General features: G+C 50.3%; 1 protein-coding gene across 8 annotated transcripts in view; it reads right to left on the reverse strand.

The window, feature by feature from the left end:
• The window catches only part of SH3PXD2A (SH3 and PX domains 2A), a 242693-nt gene that overhangs the window by 131332 nt on the left and 86818 nt on the right, over nt 1-24543 (reverse strand). For 6 of the 8 annotated variants that reach the window (XM_086680773.1, XM_086680770.1, XM_086680771.1 and 3 more), the window contains one exon: nt 20687-20762. In XM_086680773.1, the coding sequence (XP_086536899.1) occupies nt 20687-20762 (76 nt within the window). Of the gene's footprint in view, nt 1-20686; nt 20763-21319; nt 21661-24543 lie in introns of those variants that run through there. The other 2 variants (XM_086680777.1, XM_086680776.1) reach the window with 2 other exon arrangements.

Raw genomic sequence — 24543 nt, forward strand, 5'->3', positions numbered from 1 at the left:
CAAGAAACAGAATCACCTGCACCCCGGAAGACCTTCACTACACCAGAGCAGATTTTAGCTGGGGTTTGTTGGTACTTCTACACTAGTATGGATGTTGAAACTCTAGCCTGGGTGGTATGTGTCACAGAGAAGGGGGCACTGACACATTCATTGTTTCAGTGGCATTTACTTTTATTTTCTCCAGACTTACTTAAAAATATATGCTTTATGATTTGATTCAAGTTGCAGCAAATTGAAGGGCACAGTGAGTCTCGATCCCTGGAATGAAGTCCCTTTTCTGTGAAATGTGAACATACTTGTATTAATTGTTGTCAACAAGGGTAAATGCTTACCTACAGCATTAGCTTTGGGAAGAGCCGTGTTCAGAGAAACAAACCCTCTGAATTTGTCAGCTTGTTGTCCCTTGTTTGGAGAATGCCCAGGGTTGGTCTTCGGCCCTGATATAGACTGGAGATACTTCATTAGCTATATGTTCTCACTTTGGAGAGAACGTATAGTGAGCTATACGTTCTCACTACACGCTGCCAGACAAGGGCAGCTCAGGTCTTATGAATCACCTAGAAGGAAGCCGGCATCTAGGGATTCCCAGTAGATATCAAATTAGGGAAGGATGTTGGCCACGAGAGCACCATGGGTTGGCAGGAAATATAGGCTGGCCCGGCCCAGCCCAACCCTGGGAGGTAGATAGAGCATTGTGGATGACCTCAGACGTGCCAGATAGCTCCAGGGAAGGGAGAGGATTTGGGATTAACTATAACAGTGCTTAAAGTGGCCACACTTGAGGACAATTGCCACTTGGATGCCACTGGGGTTCCTTAAGGCAAAGACTGTGGTCTCATTCAGAGCTCAGTTTGGACACGGCTGAGCACAGCCTAGAAAGTGCTTGGTAAACCGGTGTAATATGTATACTAATGGTGGGCCAGGTGGCAAAGGCAAAAGGCACTGACCTTCTCAGCCACAGTCATACTGGTCTGATTTCACCTTCCAGCTGTGTTTTCCTATTCTTGGTCCAGTGAGAAGGTTAAAAAAAAAATCAAAATCTAGGACCATTCATCTGCCAGCAGTAGGATCAGAGGGTGGGTCACAGAGCTGAGAGGCCCGGGCCTTTTGAACCCGTGTCCTGGGGACATTAACAGGCCCCAGCATCAGCCTTCTCATCTGCCATGTGGGATTACAGGGCTGAGACACCAAGTGGAAGCAGCACGCGGGACAAGCACAGCACACAGAGCGGGGCACGCAGGAAGGGTCCGACACAAAGTGCCTGTTGTTACAGAGAAGGGAAAGGCCAGATCACTCCATGTCTGGCTAACAGCCCGTGAGTCGTACTGTGACCTTTCGTCTGTCTGACTCCCAGTCCATTTTCCACCCAGTAGCCCAAATAACATTCTTAAAATGAAACCTTGCTTAAACCTTTCAGTGACTTCCCAGTGCACGGAGAATAAAATCTAAACTCCTTTCTGTGCCTCCTTCTGCAATCAGGTCTCATCATGCCAGCCATGCTGGGCATCAGTTAATGCCACAGACACGCCCAGGTTTCTCCCATCACGGGGCCTGTGTGCATACGTCCCCTCTCCCAGGACACAGTCCCCACGGCCCTTTGCACAGATATCGCCTTCCATACTTCAGATGAACGCATGAGGAGGCCTCGGCAGTACTGGGTCTCTCTGCCTCTCTCCCAGTCCTCCACTGTCTCCTCCCCAGAATTCACTGCGATGTGTAACGGTCTCACCTCTTTGTATGATGTCTCATTTACTATTGTATCCTCAGGGCCCAGCACAAGGACTGGCACACAGTGGCCCCCAGTTGACATTTGCTGAATGGATGTATGGATGTGTGTGTGTGTGTGTGTGTGTGTGTGTGTGTGTGTGTGTGTTGACGCCCTCTCGCTCTAGACTGTCTCTCTCATTTACACAGTCACATACACACAGACACACACCCCTGAGGGGACTAGCACGTGTAGCTCACCCTGCCCATGCTGGGGGCCACAGGCGGGATGGGCTCGCCCTCCAGGACCCAGACAGAGTGGGGCCAGAGAGTGTGGTTAACTCAGAGCCCAGCATCAGGGCCAAGCTGTCCCCACCGTGTGGATGTGGGTGTGGCGGGCGTGGTGGGCAGTGGCTCAGCACCCTCCCTGTGAGAACCAGAGAATAAAAGGCCCTATTCAGCCCCAGCAGCCCCAGCTCCTCCCTGCCAGGGGAGGCTGCCCTCAGGAAAGGGGACGGTGGGACGCTGGGCAGAGCTTTCCGGCAGCCTCTCCCTGTGGCCTGGCCCACAGCAGGGGCCAGTGGTGGGGGGCAGGCCAGGGGTACTGGGCCTCCAAGGCACAGTGACACAACAGAAAGGCCCAGCCAGCCCAGGAGGCTGTGGACAGGCAGGGGCAGCCCTGGTCCCAAGAGTGATGCTGAAAGACACAGTTTACTTCTGATGGTCTGTAGCAGAGGAAAATCCCCAGGATGTAGAGGCCCATTGGAAAACAGCCGCACAACCACAGGCCTGGCCGTGCCAGCCAGAGGGAAGTTTGCCTGGCTCCCTCTGGGTGGACACAGTCCCCCAAAGACTGCCTTTCTTGAGCTTTGGCTCTGTTGGCAGAACTGAGCCCAGTCAACTCTCTTCAGCACCCTCCCACCCACACAGTTGCTGTGGTTCCCCGCCCTCCGGCGAGGGTAGTGAACGTCATAAAAGTAATAGGTAACATTCACCAAGTATTTGGTGTGAGATAAGCACTGTGCTATGTATTTTATATTTATTCTTTTATTTGATCTGATGACAATCTATGACCTAGGTACTGGGTACTGTTGCCATTCCCATTTTATGGATGGGTGAACTGATTTTTGGAAAAGTGACCTGAGTTACCTTCCCAAGGTCACAAAATGAGTAAGCGGCAGAGCTGAAATTTAATGTGCCATGGCCTCTTTCTTTAGGCCGTCTGGAAGCGCCTAGGATCTTAATGAGTTTGCTCTATTCCTTCTTTTCTCTGTACCTTTTCTCTGTGTATCCTCTTGGTCTGCCTTCCCCAAGAGCTACGTCTTTTTTTATTTATTAAAAAAAATTTTTTAATGTTTATTTATTCTTGAGACAGAGACAGAGCGTGAACAGGGGAGGGGCAGAGAGAGAGGGAGACACAGAATCTGAAACAGGCTCCAGACTCTGAGCTGTCAGCACAGAGCCCCACGCGGGGCTCAAACCCACGAACTGTGAGATCATGACCTGAGCTAAGTCGGACGCTTAACTGACTGAGCCACCCAGGTGCTCCCCCAAGAGCTACGTCTTAACCCCAGCCCAACCCCATGAGCACGGTCACCCAGCACCACTTACACACTCACCGACAATCCAGCCTTCCTGAATGTAGGTGCTGTGCTGGGGGCCGGGGTGTGATGATGCACCACGCAGACACAGTCCCTGCTTCTCAGGGGATGCAGTCTGTGTGGGCATTGCGTTGCAGTGTTATCTGTTACAACGGGGATACACAGGAGGCAGGACAGGCCTGAAACGTGGTGGGAATGAACCAGGGCAAGGGAAGGGGAAAGAATGTTCCAGAAGGAGGGAAGAGCCTGAGCAAAGGTCCAGAGATAACAGGATCCAGCTAAAGTAAAGTGAATGCGTTGGGAGGTTACAGGTGCAGGTTACGAGTGGTACTAGAAGAGACTGAATGGGTGACTGGAGTTTGATCACATGGACCACACAGAGAAAAGCAGAGCCATTCAAGTTGTACTGTTTGAGAAACACCGGAGCTCCTGCACCGTCAAGGCCAAGGACCACAGTGTCTACCTGGGGGAGTGGGGGGAACACAGGCACCATCAGCCCATTCTAAAGCACTTCTCCCTCAAACCTTAACGCTGAGGGTCGGGGACGGCACGGCAGGGGGCGGGCGGCACACTTGGGCCTAGTCGCTGGTGGGACACTCATAGCACAAGCTCAAGCCCGTGTTCTCACCAGTGTCGACAGCCACCACAGTCCAAATGGATCCTGGGGTTAAAACCAGGAGATCAGGTCACCATGTCCAGACCCCTTACTCTCTGGGGTCAAGGCTGAGCTCAGGGAGGGCCATGGCTTGCCCAACTTCACACAGTGAGTTAGCAGCCAGGCTGGGACTCGGCAGGGCAGCTGGTCCAGCAGCCTGGTTCTGGGGTGGATTGTGTAGCTCTTGCATCGACAGGTTATATTCCCCTGGGCCCCGTACTCAGCTGTCTTTCCTACTTCTAATTTCTACCCCAATCCTAACCCCACAACAAGAGATGCCACCATTGACACCATTTCAGAGGAGCCTGTGGTAGTCAGCCTCCAAGGTGGCCCCTGGTGACGCATACCTCAGGGTCACTTACTTCACACGGTCCCCTCTCACACTGTATAGGGCTGATCTGTGAAGCAGCAGGACCCTGGGTGTCCTCCCCGTGGACAGGGTGACTTCCATGGCTAGGTTGTAAAGGACATCGCAGCCCCCTTCTTGTCTTGCTCTGCGATCATTCATGTTGCAGGAAGCTGGCCACCATGTTGTAAGGACACTCAAGCATCTTATGGAGAGGTCCATATGGCAAGGACCCGAGGTCTCCTGCCGGCAGCCAGCACCAGTCTGCCGGTCACGTGAGTGAGCTGTCTTGCCCAGTGAGTCCCCAGTCACGCTTTGTGCTGACATCTGGACCGTCACTTCCCAAGAGATGTGGTATGAAAACTGTGCAGTTAAGCCATTCCTGAATTCCTGACCTACAGAAACTCTGAGATAAGAAATGTTGGCTATTGTTTTAAGCTGCTAAATTGGGGGCGGGAGGATGTAATTTGTTCCACAGCACGAGGTCACTGACCCAGGCCCAGCACTGCTCATGAGAGAGCCCCTGGGTTACCTGAATCAGACATACTTGGAGCATTCAGGCTGCTTTCCGAGAGGAGGGAGCTTTGTTTTCTTTTTCTCTTATGTTTATGGCACGCACATAGCAAAAGGCTACACCATCGTTGGTCTATGTAAGAGCTGGCTTTGCTAGCAAAGAACTTTGCCGGCACTAAGCAAAATGCGGGTGTCATGCTAAAAAGGGTATGGGGGATGAGGCTACGCAGAGAGGCTGGTGCTACTGTAGAGCAATGCATCAGAGCGAGCAGTTCTCTACCTGCCAAGATGCACGAGCTCCAGGCATTTCTCCCAGGCAAACAAAATGCAGCGTGTCCAAGGCAGAAATAATGGATGAGGACAAGGAGGGACTGTACCTAACTCCTGCCAGACTGCCACACCAGCAGGTAAGAATAAAAACCCCACTTACATTTTAAAGCATCCTGGGCTTAGAAAGAACTGACACACAATCTTATTACATTACCCTTGTTGACTCAAGATAGGCAGTTTTGGTCCCATTCAGTCATTCACTTGACAACTTTGTTAAGCAGCTACTACTATGTACCAGGTAACTCTTTCTTCCTTCCTTTTCCTTTTCCTTTTCCTTTTCCTTTTCCTTTTCCTTTTCCCTTTCCTTTCCTTTCCTTCCTTCCCTCCTTATTATCACCATTATTTTTTAATGTTTATTCATTTTTTGAGAGAGACAGAGTGTGAATGGGGGAGGGGCAGAGAGAGAGGGAGACACAGAATCCAAAGCAGGCTCCAGGCTCTGAGCTGTCAGCACAGAGCCCGACGCGGGGCTTGGACTCACAAACCACGAGATCATGACCTGAACTGAAGTCGGATGTTTAACCGACTGAGCCATTCAGGCGCCCCTATTTCTTTATTTAATAAACATTTATATATGTTTACTATGTGTTAGGCACTGGTTTAAACCCTTTGAAAATATTAACTCACTTACTCCTTACAACAGTTCAACAAAGCAGATACCATTATCCCCGATTTAACAAGGAGAATGAAGTATACAGGTTAAGTCACTTGCCCAAGGCCAAACAGCTAGAGGCGGCAATACAGGGATTGGCACTAGACTCCACCCTCTTAACCAAGATAAAATCAGGCGCGGTTCCTGTTCTTCAAAACTCCAGTTTTGAAAATCCCCATGACCACAGAGGAAGAAAGCCCAGAGATACATTCTGAATTTCCCCAGGTCACACAGTACTGAGACTAAAAGCTAGGGTCCGATTCCAGGCAGCTTTACTTTGTTTGCTCCACTACATGTATCTGCTCACAAAGCAGGTTTAGGAGAAGATGGGTGTGAGGGCAGTGAACAAGGAAGGCGTTTCTAGAGCCCAGAAAGAGACAGGGTTTCTCTAGGACCCACTGGCAAGTCTGGAGTATCCCGAGAGACCCCAAAGCAAATGAACAAAGCTCACTCACTGTCCAGGCCGTCATGATTTGTGACTGTCCGCTGTCTGCCGGTATTCATGTCTCCAGATATTTTGGGGGCAGTGTTATTTATAGACCATGTTTCTATTTATATTTTCATTGAATTCCTGCTAACCCTAGCTAGATTCTCCCCACCCCCACCAAAACCTAGAGAGAGAAGGATAAAAACTCATTCTCACCAAGTAAGTCAGGGGTTCAAAGGTGAAGGTCAAAGTCTTGGCTATGTGTGCAGTCTTTCAGCAGGAGCCCTTTGCAGGGAAGCATTCAAGACAAGGGGGCTTTCTGCACTTTCCAAAGGAAACGGGGGGTGGGGGGAAGGGTACAAAGCTGGCCTTATACAGAGGAAGCCATATTCTGTCAATGCAGTGGGATGTGAGGTGGGCCTACGAGACCTCTGTTTCCCTAAATGTTTTCTCTTTTGTATGATGTTTCATCATTGGACATTTATCCCTTTGGTCTTAAAAGCTATTAGATTGCAAAATATTGGGACTATGAGAAAACCCAGACAGTATCAAGTCTAATCCTAGTATTTCCCAGATGTGGAAACTCAGGCTCAGAAAGATCTAGGACTTGTTCTTATGCCCCCATGAGAACATATCTGAATGAATACACTGCAATCTACTACAATGCACAGGAGACCATCCTAATTTTGGAGGAAGAGCTGTCAGGAACAGCGAAGTAGGCTCAGAATTCCTCTCACACCAAGTTTTAGGAATGAGCAAGTAAAACCATGTGATGTTTCCTAAGGTTCTATTTGGTGCCCCAAATGAAAACTCTCTGGTTTAGGGCCACAGAGAGAAACAAAGGTAAAGTAGGATTTCTTTCTTCCTCAATTTTAGTTCCTTGTTGAACCATGGTTTACTAAGCTGTGATGACTGTTGCTGCATGGTTACTTTATGGGTATGTGTTTACAAAGCCTGCAATTATTCCCTTCTGGTAACTATGCCTGCAATTCCAGATTTGGCCACTAGGTGGCTGGCTAAACTTGGGTAGGTTAAGTGAAAAGTAGCCGAAAATAATCTAATCTAGGCAAGACCTTTACTGTAGGAATGTGACACTTTATTAAGTGCCCAAAAAAGGACAAAGCTGATCAATGTCTAACTGATAAAACCATACAAAACTTGAAATATAGTTTAAATAAATGCAAACACTCTAGTATAGGTAGTATTCCCACATTTCATATAGCAAACCTCCAGGCAGTACATCTTTGGTCAAGCTCACTCTGCAGCAAGCACAGCCAGGACATAGAGAATAGTGAGTGGTCAAGAGCTTGGAAGTGGAAGGACCTGGGTCTGAATCCCAGTCCTGCATCTTACTAGTTGAGTGGCCATGGGCAAGTCATATACCCCTTCCAGCCCATGACTCTTCATATGTAAAGCGAGTAGCTGTCATTAAATGAGGCAATATAAGCACAGAAACACTTTGCACGATATCTGGCACAAGTATGTACTTAAATGGTAGCTATAATGCTTAGGGAGGAATCTTTCCTTTATAACCAACTGTTTAATTTGCTAAACGTTCCAAGCGGCACACCATTTCTCAGGAAGCTGTTTGCAACTTTTCCCCTATAGCCAATTCCACAAAAAGTGATCTCTGGGCCACCTGCTAGTAAGAGAGAACAGCTTTGCCAGCCACATAGGCCTTACTAGCCATCTTCACCAATTACCAACTATTAAAGTTGCAAATTCATTTTTCAGATCAGAAAGAAGCAGCTGGGAGTACAAACCTTGCCAAGCAGAGAAGGCACCAAGTTAACAGTCACTCATTCATCTCAGTCCTCCTCCTTTGGCTCCCTTATTGTGGAGCTTAGGTTTGCTATAATTGTTTTATAGAGAAGAGCAAAACATTCTCCTTTTAAAAACCAGGGCCTGTTTGTCTGTTTGTTTTTGTCTTAACCCTTTTGCCAGGGACTTCTTCAGAGAGACCCAAGCACTTTTCCTGCTCCTAACCCTGCAGTATAACTGGACAGACAGACTTTAGACATACTTGTGCCGTGCCATCTTCAAAACCACAAGGGATTCACAGGACAGTCTTGCCCACCCCCAATCCAGACAGACTTCTGAAATAAAAACCTTAGCATCTTCTTGGCCCCAAACTTCACCCTGTCTTGGAAGAGTGGGGACTTACAGAGTCCTGACTTAGAGCTGATGAGGGAGTGTGGCTGGGGCCAAGTGTCCTCCAGGTTAGACTGGTGGTGGGGGACAGAGGCTATGCAGTAACTTACACCCCCATCCCACAGGGTGCCAGAAACAGGTGGGCAACTCTGGTCTGCATAGCTCTTACCAAGTTACCTGTGTGAAGCTTGGGTCAGAAATTAATTCACCGAAGGAGGTTCAGTGGTTTATATTACATGGATGGACTAAACATAGCCATACACCAGGGAAGTCCTGAGGACAGAGTCAGCCTATGGAAGGGCGTCACTGGACCTTAAAACAGTGCTTCTCAAACTTTCCTGTGCATGCCAGCACACAGCAGACTGTGATTTGGTGTGTCTGGGGTGGGGCTAAGACTCTGCATTTCTAACAAGCTCTCAGATGATGTTCGTGCTATTCGCCTGTGAACCAAATTCTGAGCGGCAGACCTTGAAACGCACAAGACTGAATGCACAACCTCACTCCTGGAAAGGCTCCAAGAGACAGCTCAGCCTTTTTTGTCGAGCTCCATTCACCAAATCATCACCACGTATTAAGTGCTTACTGTGTGCTTAACAGGTAACATTTCATTCAATGCTCTCAATAGCCCCAGGGGAATCTCATAGATGAGGATTCTGAGGAGGTGCAGAGATGCTGAGTAAAGCTGGCCCAGGGTCAGGCAGCTCCTGGGAAGCTGAGCAGGGATCTGACTCAGGTTCATCTAGCTCTGAGGCCTCCAGTGCTGAAAGGTGACGCCTACCTGCCTCCACCGTGAAAAAAGCAGTTTCAAGTTCAGACAACCAGTGCCACGTAGAAAGCCCCGGTGTGAGTTGTGAATCTCGATCTGTCTGAGCCCAAGGCCAGGTTCAGGTCTGTCAGAACCACCATGCTGCTCTAGGGCTGGCCGAGCTGCGGAGTCACACGGCTTCTTTTGGCAACGCAGCTTTGGAAATTTTCCCTGAGATGTGCCCCGATTCATTCTTGCTAAGGTGAAATCTGGCCCTTCTGCTCTGGCCCAGGGAGAAGCAGACGTGTCACCCCTCTCCCTCAGACCCTGCCCCTGATGGGTAGAGGAGACCTAGAGCTGCCAGACAAGCCCCACCCACCCCATGCACTTCCTTCTTTGCCTTGTGAAGGTGCGTTCAGGGGAACAGACTCCACCTTCAGGCCATGCCAGTCCCTCTGGCCCACTGTAGTCTGGAGGCCAGGCGGCCTGGGATCTGGGGGCCCCTCAGTGGACATCAGTCCTTGGAACAGTGCAGGTGAAGGAGAGGAGGTGTTTTCAGGGCCCAGAGCTACTGTACTGCTCGAAGCCAGGCAGCCTCTGGATGAATGGTGTGTCAGTTCATAAGCGCCTGGGGAGGCTCCAAGGGTCAGCTCAGTTCTGCCAGGGAAGAGCTCTGGCTTGAGGCTCCATCCCTGGGCCGGGGTCCAGTTGGGGTGACCTTGGCGAACGGTGGAAGGGTCAGGCCAGGGACACTGTGGAGATCTGCCACCAGCGCCCCTCACCTCTGAAGGAAGGGCCTTGAGCTCCCTGTCAATGGGCCTCAGTGTTCTGCCTCCTCCACCACCCACTGACCCCCCTCGCACTCCCCACTGAATCCAAGACCCAGAAAACAGAGTGTCTAGTGCCCAGAGGCTCCTGGGAGGGAGGCTGGTGGCAGGCACTCCCCACCACAAAACATCCTTCACATGCGCCGGAGGCTTCAGCTATCTCAGAATGGAGGGAGGACATCATCCCCTTTCACTCCCAGGGGCGAAGTCCAAGGCGGGGATGTGGGGAGGGTGCTGGGAAGCACCGGTTGGCCATCTTGGCCAGGGTTGCCCTCAGCAGAACCATGAGCATCATCATTCTCTACTTCCCCCCTCACCCCCGGCCCTCAGCAAGGCCTCTCGGATGTTCCTCTAAAATAGGTCTCAGACTGACTTCTCTCCACAGCATCGTCCAGCCTAGGCCCCTCAGCTTAAAACCTTTCAGACACTTCCCACCACACGTGACAAATCCTCACCCCTCAGCGCGGCCCGTGACAACGGCACAGCCTGGGCCTGTGTGGCAGCCACACTGAAAAGTTCACACGGCCTCATTGGTCAGGCTTCTCATGGCACCACCAGGGGCCCAGAACCTTCTTCCTTCTCCCGCCTCAGTTGCCCTCCTCTTCTCACCTCTGTCACACCTGGGCTCAGGGAACTGGCCCCTCAGTCATCCAGACGTGAGTATGTGTTTACTGACAGTGCCCCCCTCCGCCCCACCCAGGGCACAGCAGTCCTCTCTAAGCACAGAGTGAGGGCATCTGACCCTCATAAAAGAACACTTAGGCATCAACTAAGGAGATGATTTATTTTCACAGGGAAAGATCAGGAATGTCGCAGCCACCTGAAATCACTGGCATCTGGTGATTCTGCCAACACGCAAGGCAATCCCCAGTTGTTCTGGTTTAACTTCCTCAATCCTGTGCCTCACTGACTGGCAAGAGAGGCACCCAAACCCAGCGTGTGGACTCCCGGGTCTGGGCACATTTTACTGCACGTGAAATTAAACGGACTGACAGGCCCGTGGAAAGACACGCATTTCTGCTTAGATCAGAGTCCTCCTGAGGGAGGTGCCAGTCCATTCAGGGCTGAGGGTGTGGGTGGGTATTCAGCAGGTTGATTCCCTTCTGGAGTTCTCTGGACGAGGAAGACAAGTTATAACAAAGCGGCCTGACCCTTTCCTGGTCTCGAAGTGTGGGGATGACACAGAGGAACAGCTGAGGGACCTGATCCATGTGTACTTTTGAAAGCCATCTTCCAGTGGTGGCCTGCTCTGCAAAGCCCCTTATTCCCGGCGAGAGCTGGCAGCCCTAGAGCTGAGAGCCTGTGAAGCTGGTGGCCCTGCCGTGTCATCACGGTGAAGGGGCCAGGGCTGCTCAGGCCCCTCCCCGCCTTTCATCCCAGATCAGCCAGCTGGGTTGTCAGCTCCTCAGAAACCAGCTCCTTATGACCTCAAGTTACCATGGGCAAGAAGCAGCGAGAGGTGCCACCGGGGCTGAGATGCGATGCGTAGGGCTGAATCAGCACAGGGAGGGAGGGTAGGCGGTGGGGGGGGGGGGGGGGGGTGAAGAGCAGGGGCAACCCCACAGCTGTGTCCTGCTGCAAAGCTGTCTGGAGGAATGGCAGGTGCACAGCACCAGAACTTCTCCCTTTGAGCCACACAGCACTTGCTCTGCACTAACTGCTTGGAACGTCAAGCCAAAGCATCGTTAACCCATTTGACAGATGAGGAAACTGACTCTGGAAGCCATGTGCCTGGGCCAGGGTCGCACAGTTTATGCAAGCTTATGGAGCTGTCTCTTTCCTGGGTAGCTCTGCCATGAGAGACACGCTTTGGAGCTTCTGGTTTCCACAGCTCCTGTCTGCCCAGCTCTCTGTGGTGACTCCGTTCCCCCACATCCCCCACATGCCTCATTCGCTTCTTGCTAATCTTTAAACACACGCCTTCAGTTGCACTCGGGTCATTGACCTTGCTGTCCCCTTAGCCTGGCGCCCGAAGCCCTCATTGCCCCTGTCACCTCTGCAAAGAGGCCCTTTTGACCACTAACCTCAGATGTCCCAGATCACAAGACCTCATTATTTTTCTCCCTGGCACTTATCACTACTGGGAATTGCTCATTTATTTGTTTGCTTTCTGACTCCCCCACTGGAAGGTGAACTTCCTGAGAGCAGGGACTGGTCTACCTTGTTCTCAGCTGCATCACCAGTGCCTCCAGCTAGGCCTTGGAACACAGTAGGTGCTCAAGAAATACCTATGGCAGGAACGAACAATGCAGCTCTTTCTCGTAGCGTTCGGAACCAGCTGCCAACAGCAGGCCCCGAGAACCACCCACTCCAGATTACAGAGTGAGAGAATGACTTTGGGGGTGGGGGCAATAATTACAGCAAGAGAGGACCCAGCACTCCCAGAGGAGGTTAGAGGAAAGCCACGTTGAAAACAGTACACAGCGCCTCTTAGGCCTGTAATCTTGTCCATCTTCTTAAAACCCTGGCATTACCAGCAGACCCTATTTTTCCTACTCTATCACGTAGAAGGTTTGTCTTTTCCTGCCACTCAGGTCATCAGTGAGGCTCAGAAGCCTCTTGGGCACTCTCCCCCGGGGGCTGCCGTGTCTGCCAGTGTCTGTGACACGCTGCCTCCCTCCTGGCTTCCAAGGCCCTGTGGGGAGGGCTTTCTCAGGTTGGCGCCTGGTGCGGACACACAGAAATGCCTACAGCCCAGGGAGAGAGCCAGCTCTCCCCCACGCCACAGCCACGGACCAGCTCTAGCCAAAGACATCCCTTCCCCCTGCTTCCTTCTGTGCTTGAACAAACACCGGATCTGCAGTGCAGGGCCCTGGGGGGCAGGGAGAGGAAGGCCCCAGAGACTGAGCCTGCAATTCACCCAGCACCCTCCTGCACTGTGGCTCCAAACTGCCTCTTCATTAAGGGGCCGGTATGTAAACTGGCGAACCAGTAGAAAAGAGCGTAGCATGCCTGCTGTCTAAAAATACACCCCTCTAAGCTCAGAAGATAATAAGACTGGTGGCGCCTACTTTGATTATGGCTCACTTTTATTCCTAAGCTACCCAGCTTCTCCAGGATCCATCAACTCAGGAGCACTGATGGCTATAGGTGGGACTAACTCAGCTATTAGGAGGAAGGGGCTTTCTAGAAGCTCAGAGGCCCAGTCCCAGCCAGCACAGAGACACAGATGGCTTGTGAGTGGGAGGAAACCTGCAGAGTGAGCTCACCTCTTTCTGCTCCACTGCATGGCTTCTGAAGCCCCTTGATCCCTGGTCACAGTTGTTTGCTTTTTACATCAGCAGCTACACTGTCTACTTCACTCTGTAATGACCATTTCCTCCCAGGGAGCCTCCTTGGACTGACAAACTCAGGATACACAGGAAATCTACTCCAAACCCAGGATGGGCAACAGGAGATGGATTTTCCACAACAGTCTTTTAAAACAAGGCAGAAAGTTCCATGTAAACAGTAGGCTGCCCTGAGAGGCTGCTGAGCCCACCATGCTTGGCCCAATGTCCTAAAGATCATCATTTCTGTCCACCCCTCCAAAAAGCAGGAGACCCCAGAAAGCAACTAATACACTTGCGAGATCATCTCCCTGGCACTCCTGCATTTCTGCGTGTCTTAACAACAGGGCACTAACTGCCTTTTGTTCTGGATTACCTTTTCAAAGGTGTTTGTAAAGAAACAGATTAGAGGACAGAGATAGTGTCTTGCTCCGGAGTAAACAGCAGGTTTGCATATAGCCTTGGGACACAGAGATAGGGCGTGTCTCCAAGGAAAACAGGGTAGGTTTGCTTACTGCCCGCTATAAGAGATGTGGGCTCCCTGAGATCTGGCTTCCTCTCCTATCATGTAGCCCACAGGCATTCGTCTGGGCACACAATTCACCCCCACAGGGCCTGGAGGCAATGGGATCTGACGCAAATGTGCCATAATAAAGCCTTTTGTCTGACTTGGGAGCCTCATATTTTCTACTGGCCTCCACGAAAGTAGGGAAAGCTAACTGTTTGGCTTGCAAATGTGATCAAATCTCAGATCTTTCACCATTCTTGAGCAGAGTTCTTCTGCTCCTCCTGGGGGTCAATGCTGCTGCCCCAATACCCATGCTCCAGGTCTGCTCTGTGTCCAACAACCTCAGAAGGAGCCCGAAGTTATCCCAGTATATGGAAACCATGGAAAGAAGAATTTATTTCCAAAGAAGGGGTGCTCTGCTTTGCAAAAGGATTGATCCCATGACTCTTTTAAATAGAATAGTATTTAGGACAACTGAAAGATGATGTGATTTGTCCCACAGAACTAAATTTGCAGAGATTCTCAGGAATATGCCTTAATGTAAAACAAGACTCACCTCTGCTTTCCACTTGGAGGTAGGAATGCCAAGAAGTCAGGCCTGGGAGTGGAGCTTCTCAGGGACTATTGTCAACCATTGCCTCCTTCTGAAAGACCAGCCAGCATGCCTGCCCACTAGCACTCACCAACCCCTTACAATAAAAATCCTTTGCTCACGTCTTTAGCTTTGGGAACTGACTCCTGCCAATATCAATTTCCTCGCTTTGATAATGCACTGTATTTACACAAGACATTACCACTGGAGGAAGCTGGGCACTTGGTACACCCCTTGGTGGCTGTGTGATGGTAGAAGGTGACTTGACTTCTCCTTAAACTGGGAATAGAGTCACCTACCCTGCAGTGTGGTGGTGGAATTGGAGGGGAGGAATGTGGAGTGCCTAGTAGTTTTGCAACATCTTGTGAGTCTGTTTCAAAATACAAAGTTTTAAAAATGCTGTGACTTAGGAAAACCAAATAGGTAATCTTGGGAGACTCATAATTAAATGAAGACCGTGCTCTGAAAGCCTGGGGCTATCCTGTTTGTAATTGTATTAAGATAATAATAAACTAAGCTGTTTACATGTGGGGAAAAAAATCAATTACTCAGCTGCAGTGACCTCAGGACACTCAATAGAATGAGAGCACTTACAGGTCACCTGAGTCCCCATGAGGTTCAGGTCACTCTCTGCCCCACGTAGTGCACTCTTGAAGCATAAGATAGCGATGGAAGCTGGAGGGACCACTGCGGTGCTGGGTCCTTGGGCAGAAACTCCCAGGTCCCTAGTCTGGAGGATATGGAACCAACAAAGTGGGTGGGGGAAAGTTTCCAGCTGAGGCTGGCTGGGGCAATTCCTCCCTGCCCAAAAAAGGTACAGGGCAGGGCAGGAAGGAGGACAGCACTACTACTTAATGGCTAAGTAGTGGGGGAAACTGAGTTGACTTCTTTCTAAAATGGGATAATGTCCCCATACCACACCATAAGGACTGGAGAAAAGGGTTGTAAGAGGGCCCAGCACAAGGCCAGACACACAGAAGGGGCTCAATAAAAGGTATCCATACATAAGGGAGAATGTCCAATTTGTGATCAACCAATGAGTCTTAAATGTTTTATTTTTTTAAGTTTACTTATTTGGGGAGCCAGAGCACAAGCAGGGGACAGGCAGAGAGAGGGAGAGAGAATTCCAAGCAGGTTCCCCACCGTCAGCACACAGTCCAATGTGGGGCTCAATCTCACGAACCGTGAGATCATGACCTGAGAGGAAATCAAGAGTTGGATGCTCAACCGACTGAGCCACCCAGGGGCCCCCAACCAATAAGTCTTAATAAAGCACACACTATGTGTCTGGCCCCATGATAGAAATGTGAGAGAACTAGATAGGGGCCTTGTCTCAAAGGGAGGCCACAAAGGTCAGTGAAAACAGCTAGGGGTATCTCCCTCTTTCTCACCTAATGTGGGGTTTGGAGGCCCAGGCATGACTGGAGGGATTCCTTCCCCTTCACCCCTTCACTCACTCCCAGGGCATCAGGCCCAGGCATAATTCTCTGCCTCTTCCTGCCTGAAAAACCACCTGGCTTTTTCCCAGAGATGCCTTGCTGGAGAACCACCTGTCCCACATGAAGGTCATAACTTCTCCATGCCCCTCCTGCGGGCTCTGCAGGCCTCACAAACACACAGATGGGCCAGGGCATAGTGGCTCTTCACTTCTAGGTCCAGAAAGCAGGTTCTAGAGCCAGTGGAACAAATGGGTTGTGGACAGTTCCCCTACAAAGCCTTATCCAGGATTTGATCGCTATGCAAATGTGAGACCACTGGTCTGGCAATTGCACTGGCTGTCTGTCATCACCTTGTTGGCCCTGTTCTCAGCCACCCTCCCCTTAACCCAACTCTAGCATGGTGCAGGACAGTCTCCTGGGATGGAGCCTCTGCCTCTGGCCACGGAAACCCCAGACGCTCGCCACTTTTCAAACCCACAGGCCGACCCTGAACGCAGGCCATACACTACTCAGACACACCACAAACTTGTGTCCTAGATCCTGAGATTTATGGCTCATGTGTGGGATTTTTTATTTATTTATTTTTTTTTATTTTTTGCTAGGATTTGACTGGCAGATGAGGGCTTGTTAACCATGGGAAGCCACAGATTCCCTCTCTTCTCTCAATTCCTTTGCCTTCTCTGTCACTTCCACCAGCCAGTCAAACTTCTACGAGCCCCCTGGGCCAGGCACGACAAAGCAAAGCAGCTAGCTAATGCTCCAGACACATTCCCCTGACCCCAGGCCCCAGAAATGCCCATCACATCTTGGCACCTGGGAAGCTAAAATCGAGACTGTTCTGGAGATAATGGGTGTTCTCTGCTTTCTCCCCCTGGGTGTTCCTTGCTCTAAAAAGGGCTGGCAGAGCTGCTCCCGAGGCTGGCTGCTAAGCCTCCTGAGGGTTGGAAGAGTGAAGGCAGCTGGTGTGTGTGTGACTCAGGTTCTGCTGAGTCACGCTGTCAGGGCTGAGCCTGTGGGAGTCAGCAGGTGACCTTGGCTAACTCCCCAAAGGCAGGACGTAGAAACAGAGACTTAACTGGTGTTAGATAATACAGTAGATGTTGGCCCCTGCCCACAACCCCCTTACTAGCACATGCTCTCATCCCTCACTGCTGTAGGTGTTTGCCGCTGGGGGCTCAGAGCTGCCCCTTCTCCAAAGGCATGTCCCCTGCCCTCAGCCCTCAGGGGCTATTTGCCCACACTCCACAACCTCTGGGGGAGAGGAGGCCTCCAGAAAATGGATGACCTATGGGGAGTATAGAAGGTGTCTCCGACACTGGCATAACTCTGGTGCCATCCACCTTGGGCTTCTTCCCCTGCCCTGCCCTGCTTCTCTCACTGTCTTGGGATGTGCACCTGAGAGCAGTCCTCCAAGTCACCCGGGTAAGAATCCTCATCTCAGTCTCTACTTTTAAGGAACCTGACCTAAGACAGGAAACATTCCACATTGCGCTTCTCTCTTCCCCTCTCCTCTTGGGTTTGGGGCAGGTTGGGAACCCTCGTGCCCACGCGGCTCTCCCTAGTTTGGTTCCGATTGCGTTGGCTTCTTTTTCCTTGCTGTCCAAGTGAGGGAGTGGAGCATGAAAGGGTTAGGTAGTTTTTCATGGGCAGGGGGGAGCGAGGCACGGGCCTGGGAGCCCCAGGATGGGATTCCGCACGGCCAGCAATGCCCACGCCAAAGTCCTGGAAAGTGAGTGAACAAGAGAGAAGCATCGGAGAGGAAACCCCACTGTAGGCAGAGGAGAAAAGCAGCAAAACAGGGGAAAGACAAGTTCCCTTGGATGGGATGGGGGCCAGTCAACCTCATTCCTCTCTACAATGTCACCCACTGCACACAGGTCCCATCATGTGGGGGCCAGAAGGGATCCTCTGTTGGCCTTTCCCAGGAGATGGGGGTGGCCATGGGGGCAGCAGACTTTCTTTATTCACAGCTGCCATTTATTGAGCAGTTACTATGGGACAGGCTCTGTGCAAAGTGCTGCCCATGAATTCTTTTACCCTCACCACAATCCTTTTAAGAGGAAATTGAAGTTCAGAGAGAGCCCCAGTGCCATAGCAGTTGTGGGTTATCCTCCTGGGGTGGCTGATGGGGCCTGAGGTCAGAGATAAGGCTCTGGTGCTGGTTACACCTCCTGCTGTGTGGCCTGTGTGAGTCTGTTAGCCTCCCTTAGCCTCAGTTCCCTAGTCAGTAAAATGGGGATAATAACCTCACTGGGAGGAGCAAATGAGACTACACGTGTGAGTGTACTGTGTGAAACACTAGGTGCGTTTCAGGAATTGGCAATAATTGGGTCCTGCTAGGGGCGCCTGGGTGGCGCAGTCGGTTAAGCGTCCGACTTCAACCAGGTCACGATCTCACGGTCTGTGAGTTCGAGCCCCGCGTCGGGCTCTGGGCTGATGGCTCGGAGCCTGGAGCCTGTTTCCGATTCTGTGTCTCCCTCTCTCTGCCCCTCCCCTGTTCATGCTCTGTCTCTCTCTGTCCCAAAAATAAATAAACGTTGAAATAATTGGGTCCTGCTAGAGGCTAGCCACGGTTCCGAGCCCCTGAAACGTATGAATTCATTCTATCCCGCCAACAGCCCCATGAAGTAGATGCTAGTATCCTCCCTATTCTCCAAATGACAAAGCTGAGGCATATACAGAAGTTAACACATTTGGCAACTGACAGAGCCAGACTCTGGAGGGGAAGGTCAGGCAGGCCGTGTGACCCCCCCCCCCCCCAGACGTTGGACTCTGGTAGCAGCAGGACAGAAGACTTGCACTTCCCCCACCCCTCCAAGCCACCGTCCTTGGAGGTCAACTCCAGGGCCCCCTCCTTTAGGAGTGCTTTGCTGCCTTCCTCAGCTCACAATGACACACTCCAGACACTCAGAACAGCACCGTGCTAGAGAGGGTCACTTCCTGCCTGCACTGGTTCCCTGATTAGGGAGTAGACTCTGCCTCTCTCATCTCTCTTAGTAGCTTGAAGGCTCCTTGGATGAAGGCAACACAGCCACATCTTCCCTTGACTCACCAGGCTATCCCAGCTCCTAGCCCCAGGTAACTTATCCCAGGGCCTGTCATAGGCTGAGCCCCTCACTGCAGACAAATGATGACAAGGTGATATTTCCCTGGAGAACTGGCCACCAGTGGGAGAAAAAGCCCATCCCTCTCGAGGAAATAAGCAGCTTTCATGCCCCAAGGCCAAGCCCACCTCTGATACCAGGGTGCCGCCCTGGCCTCATGTTGGCTCTGGGACACTTGTGTCCACAGCATCCCAGCTGGGCTCCCAGGTCCTTGTGGGGGGCAGAGCATCAGGAGTGTACTGGAGCAGCATCTAAGGTCATACAAACCTAGGTGTTGAACATTCCAAATTCCCTCAGGACTCAGTGCAAAGCCAGGTAGAACATGGAAGTCCCCTCCGTTCACTCCTCGGCCAGTGACGGAGAAGCAGTCCTCTGCCTCCATGGAAGAAGCCTAGGGGTGAGATTCTCTATACCCCCACTGACTGGTTCCAATCTTGCCCAAACCGTGGGATGTGGAAGGGCAGTTCTTCCCCATAGCTAAAGTGATTGTCTGCAATTTTAGCACGAGACTCACAGGACTGCCAGCAATGCGTGTTCTTGCCTTCCACTGCTTTAGCAGATGTGGGTGTACGAGGACCACCTTTCAGAGAGGACCAACTCGCTGAGGGCGGTGCCCCTGCATGTGTTTTCAAGTCACCAAGTAGGTGCTGACCACAGGCTGACAGGGTGTCAGAGAGTAATGAGACAGAGACCCCGCTCCTTGCGAAAGTCCCACTGACTTTGCCATTGCCGGGCCCAACAGCAACAGGGGCGAGGCCCACTGTAACCCAGCCCTGCTCACTGGCCTGGGGAAAGGCAGAGGATCTGGAGTCAGGTTTAGGGCAAAGAGCCCAGACTGGAGAAGACTCAGCTCTGCCACATTTATGAGGAGTTACTTAACATCTCTGAACCCTAACATCTTTATCCCTCAAGCAGAAGTCAGAATATATACCTCAGTATGGACATTTGTATACAATAACAAAAAAAGCACTTTGTAAGCTATAAATTGTACACCAATTTAAGACATCATAGCAAGAGTAGATTATGACACATCTGGGAAGTTTTCCTCTAAATTATACATAATCAATTACCTTGAACATGTTCCAAAATGGTGTAGTGGTTAATGGCCTTTATGGCCAGAAAGACCCAGGTTCAAATCCTGGTTCTGCCAACTCACAGGTTGTATTATGTAAGCGCTCAGAGCCTCGGCTGGATAATGTGCCAGGAGGACCCAAGATCGGACATGGGGAGCGTACTTAGATTAAGGGTCTCTATGATTACAATGGGATTAGTGGAAAGAGTTCAGCCTGGAGTTCTTCATCCTCTCATAGAAGACTTGATCTGTCTGTGCTTTCTGGAAAGAGGAAGCCAAAGTCCCAGAGCCTAAGAAATTGCTTAGAAGTTGCATGGCCCGGACCCAATAGAGGTGGCCTGGGAACGGTGGGAGAGATCCCTGTGGTGGCAGTGGCCTTCACAATCAGGGGCTTCCCATCTTCCGGGGAGTTATTAGTATGAAGATTCCTAGGCCCACCCTGCCTAGAATTTCTGGCTTAGTAGCCAGCCTTTTCTTCTTCTTCTTTTTTTAATGTTTATTTATTTATTTTGAGAGAGAGACAGAGAGACAGAGAGAGAGCAGGGGAGGGGTAGAGAGAGAAGGAGAGAGAGAATCCCAAGCCCTGACTCGGGGCTCAATCTCACAAACCATGAGATCATGACCTGAGCCCAAGAGTTGGATGCCACCGACTGAGCCTCCCAAGTGCCGTGTAGCCAGCCTTTTCTCAGCCTAAGAAATACTTCTCCCCAGGTTGCCTCCCATCCCAACAGTGGGGCCATCCAAAGCTTACCTGGAAGGAAGGGGATGATTCTCTGCTTGGGGTCCTTCTGGCCACCTTCAATGGGAAACTTATCCAAAAGCTGCATCTGAGAAGCCAGACAGACAGAGGTACAGGATTCAGAAGACTGGAAGAGCCCTCAGAGTCCCTTCCCCATTCCACTCCACTGCTCCAGGGCCCCACTGCCCTCACACGGATGAGTGACACCTCAATCTCCTATTCCACAGACGATTAATAAACCACATGGGGCATGAGAGAGAGGAGGCCAGAGCTCTCTATGCATCAAAGGGGTGTCTGAACAATCTCAAGGAGGCGTGGGGGCATAGAGAGAAGTATCTGAAGATGCCCCCTCTTGAGACCAGGGTAGAGACCAGCAGGCTTTCCAGGCCAGGCTACAGGTGGGGTTTCCAGAGCCTTCCTTGGGCTCAGCTTCTTTCATATGTTATCTGCTAGGTGAGCCCTTTAGCCACTGGCCATCTCAAACCATCTTGGGCCAGGACAGGGGAAGGCCCCACCTGATACTTCAGACAGACCACCCACCTTCCAGAACTGCTCTGCGGAAACAGACTCAGATGTTATTTTAATTATAAAACCAAACCCAGCCCGTTGCCCCCACGCTGTAAGACCCCCTCCTCCATTTCCTACCTTCCCACCCTGAGATTGCTGCTGTTTTTCCAGGGACAGACCCACCGGAAGAGTTTCCAGGGTTCTGGAGGAACAACTATTTTTTTCTTCTGCTATTCTGGGCTGAAATTCTGCATAAACTGGAAAAACACACAGGAGACAGGATGGACGAGGCCACAGCCCCTGTGTGTGTGGTTAATCTTCCTTCCAAGGCACAGGCTGAAGCAGAATGACCAGGGCAGGATCTAGCCCTGCTGCCCCAGCTGTGTGACCCTGGGCAAGGCGTGGAAGCTTGTTCAGTAGGGCTTCAGGCCCCTCCTTGGTCAAATGAGGAAGACCAGTCACATGATATCCGAAGTCCATTCCTTCCTTCAGATATTTATTGAGTACCTACTTAGAGCACTGAACACCAAAAACATGGCCAGAAAGAAAAGCAACAAAGTCCCTGCTTTCAGGAAGTTAACATTCTAGTGGAGGGGGACAAACAGTAAACAAACAAATATGTATTGATAAATGTTATGAAGAACAATGAAGCAGGGTAAGGTGTTGGAGCACAACAGAAGTTGTTCCTTGGTATGGCGTGCTGAGAAAGGTCTTAGGAATCAGATGGCAATCTGGTAGAGACCGCAGGAGGTGGGGAAGCAAGCCACAAGGAAGGGAGAGAATGTTCCAGCAGGGGAACGGGAAGTGCAAAAAGAGCCTGAAAAGGCCAGTGTGGCTGCTGTGGAGTAGAGCGAGCAGGGGCTGAGGTACAGGCAATGAGATCTGAGAGGTGGGCCGTATCACGGGGAGGACAGCTTAACTTCACGGTGGTGAATGAGCCATAGGGTGGAAGCAGGATACCAGGCAGGAGCCTAATGATGGAGGCTTGGACCAAAGTGCCAGTATGAAGGTGGCTAAAGTAGTCCTGTGCTAGATTTCACACGTGTGCATGCACCTGCACTCATTCCCATCCACCCCACCCCTCACCCTCACCCAGCGCTAACACATGATTTCAGGATGCTCTCTTGCACAATCATCATCCAATACACACAGGCACGCAGGCTATTTAGAGCCCACACGTGAAGGGCGGGTCATGGTCGGATTCGATTCAAAACAAGACAGAGACTGCACCATTATTAACTTTCACTTCCTGAGTACAGACTGAAATTTAACAAAAGCTGGCTCATGAGTTTTCAAACCTTAATGTTGTAAGTCTATCTCTCAAACATCTAATAAGTGCCTACTTCATGGAAATATACCCACCGGGACACAACACCATAAACCTGTACTTAGGATTTTTTTCCTTAATTGATACATTTTCAAACAAATTCAATACCCAGTAGAATTCCCATTTTCTCCTTTTCCCATTTTTCTCACCCATATTCTGTTTAGTACATTTTATTTCAGTATCACATAAAAATTCATGTTCACTGAAGGGAAAAACCAGAAATTACAGAAGCAGTGGGTGATCAAAAGGAGAATGAGAATCACTCATAATTCCTCCCCTGGAAAAAGTGACATTAATGTTTTAGGGTATATATCCTTTCCAGACATTCTTCCATGCATGTAAATAAAATAAGCTCCTCAACACTCTGACACTCTATAGTGAACATTTTTCCACGTCAATGAATACTTCCATATCAGCACCACCATAACTAACTGCAACCTAGAATTTCAGTCTTTGGATACACCATAGTTTATTTATCTACCCTCCTACTGTGAATATGTAGGTTGTTTCAGACTTTACCATAGGTAATCGTGCTAGAGGAAACCTCCTTGTCCATGCGCCTATGCACACTTCCTTACTACTATTTCTATTTTTTGTTTCATTTTGTTGGAATCTGTGCATATTTAGAGGTGCCTTAAATCTTTTCTGGAAGAAGACTGAGAATAAATTGATGGATAACTAATATGTAGAGGCCAGGCCTATGGTCTCTCCGAGCAATGGCTCTATAGAATTTCTGAGGAAGAGTACAGAGATGTCTGAGAAGGAAGGCAGGCCCAGCAACGCGCCCTGGTGTGGAGTGGTCTGCCCTCACTGAACCGCTCTTGTCCTGAAAGAAGGTGGCTCGTGCCCAACAAACTGTGGGATTAACCCAAGTTGGGGCTCGAAGAAGTTAGGCTTTAAAAACTTTAATGTCCTGTCAGCTCTGACATACACTTGTTCTCTGATTCCTAAGATTCTGAGACTCTCACAGTGCACAGGGTATATGGGGCCAACGGGAGTGAGTAGGGGGCAGGCAGGGTTCATGCATTCATTCCTTTCCTCCAAAAACATTTGCTGTGTGCTTCCTAGATGCCAGGCCCTCTGTTAGATGCTAGAGATAAGGTAAATTATAGTCTTTACACTACGAAGCTCACAATCTAGGTGTAGAGCAGGGCATCACACCTTCAACATGCATATGATGTACTCACCAACCCATGAAAAGGTAGGTTCTGATCCAATAGGGCCAGGCAGGGGCCTGAGAACCTGCATTTCTACCAAGCTCCTAGGTAATGCTGGACCTGCTGGCCCGTGGACCGTACTCACTACACAGCTCTAGAGCTGTTCTGCCTATGTGACAGTCACTAGCCACGTGTGGCTGCTGAGCGCTTGAAATTCGGCCCATCCAAACTGAGATGTGTAGTAAATGTAGAATATACACCAGGTTTCAAAGACTTAGTGCAAAAGAAACGTGAAACGTCTTATTAACAATTTTTGTGTCGATTGTATATTGAAATGATAATATTTTGGATATATCATGTTAAATAAAAATACTTTTAAAATAATTTCACCTGTTTTCTTTTATGTTTTTAAGTGGCTACTAGATAATTTAAAATCACATGTGGTTCATATTATATTTTTACTGGAGAGGCTCTACTGGGGCAAGATGGTTCTCAAAGTGTAGTCTAAAGTCTGCAGATGCCAGAACCATCTTTGGAAGGGGGGGCGTGGTGTTAGTTAAAAATGCAGTTTCCTGGGCCCCATTCGGAAGTTTGTGAGGTTTTGCTGTGGTGCTAGAAATAGACAAGCAATTTCTGGAGTGACAGAGAACAGTGAGGATGTATGAAAAGGATCCTGTAGGCTCTGAAGGGGGAGGTCAGGGAAGGCTTCCTGTAGGAGATGAAGCCAGCTTTGTCCTGGCAGAGTCACATTCCCTGGGCCTTCCCTGCGAAAGAGCAGTGAACTGCCTCAGTGGGTTCACGTGTCTCCTGGAAGGCAGGGGTCATCTAACAGCCCCACAGATTTGAATTTCCCCTCAAAAGGCCTGTTGGAGGATGCT

Source organism: Puma concolor, chromosome D2 (assembly GCF_028749965.1).
Source record: "Puma concolor isolate L17-30 chromosome D2, mPumCon1.1.hap2, whole genome shotgun sequence".
NCBI lineage: Eukaryota > Metazoa > Chordata > Mammalia > Carnivora > Felidae > Puma > Puma concolor.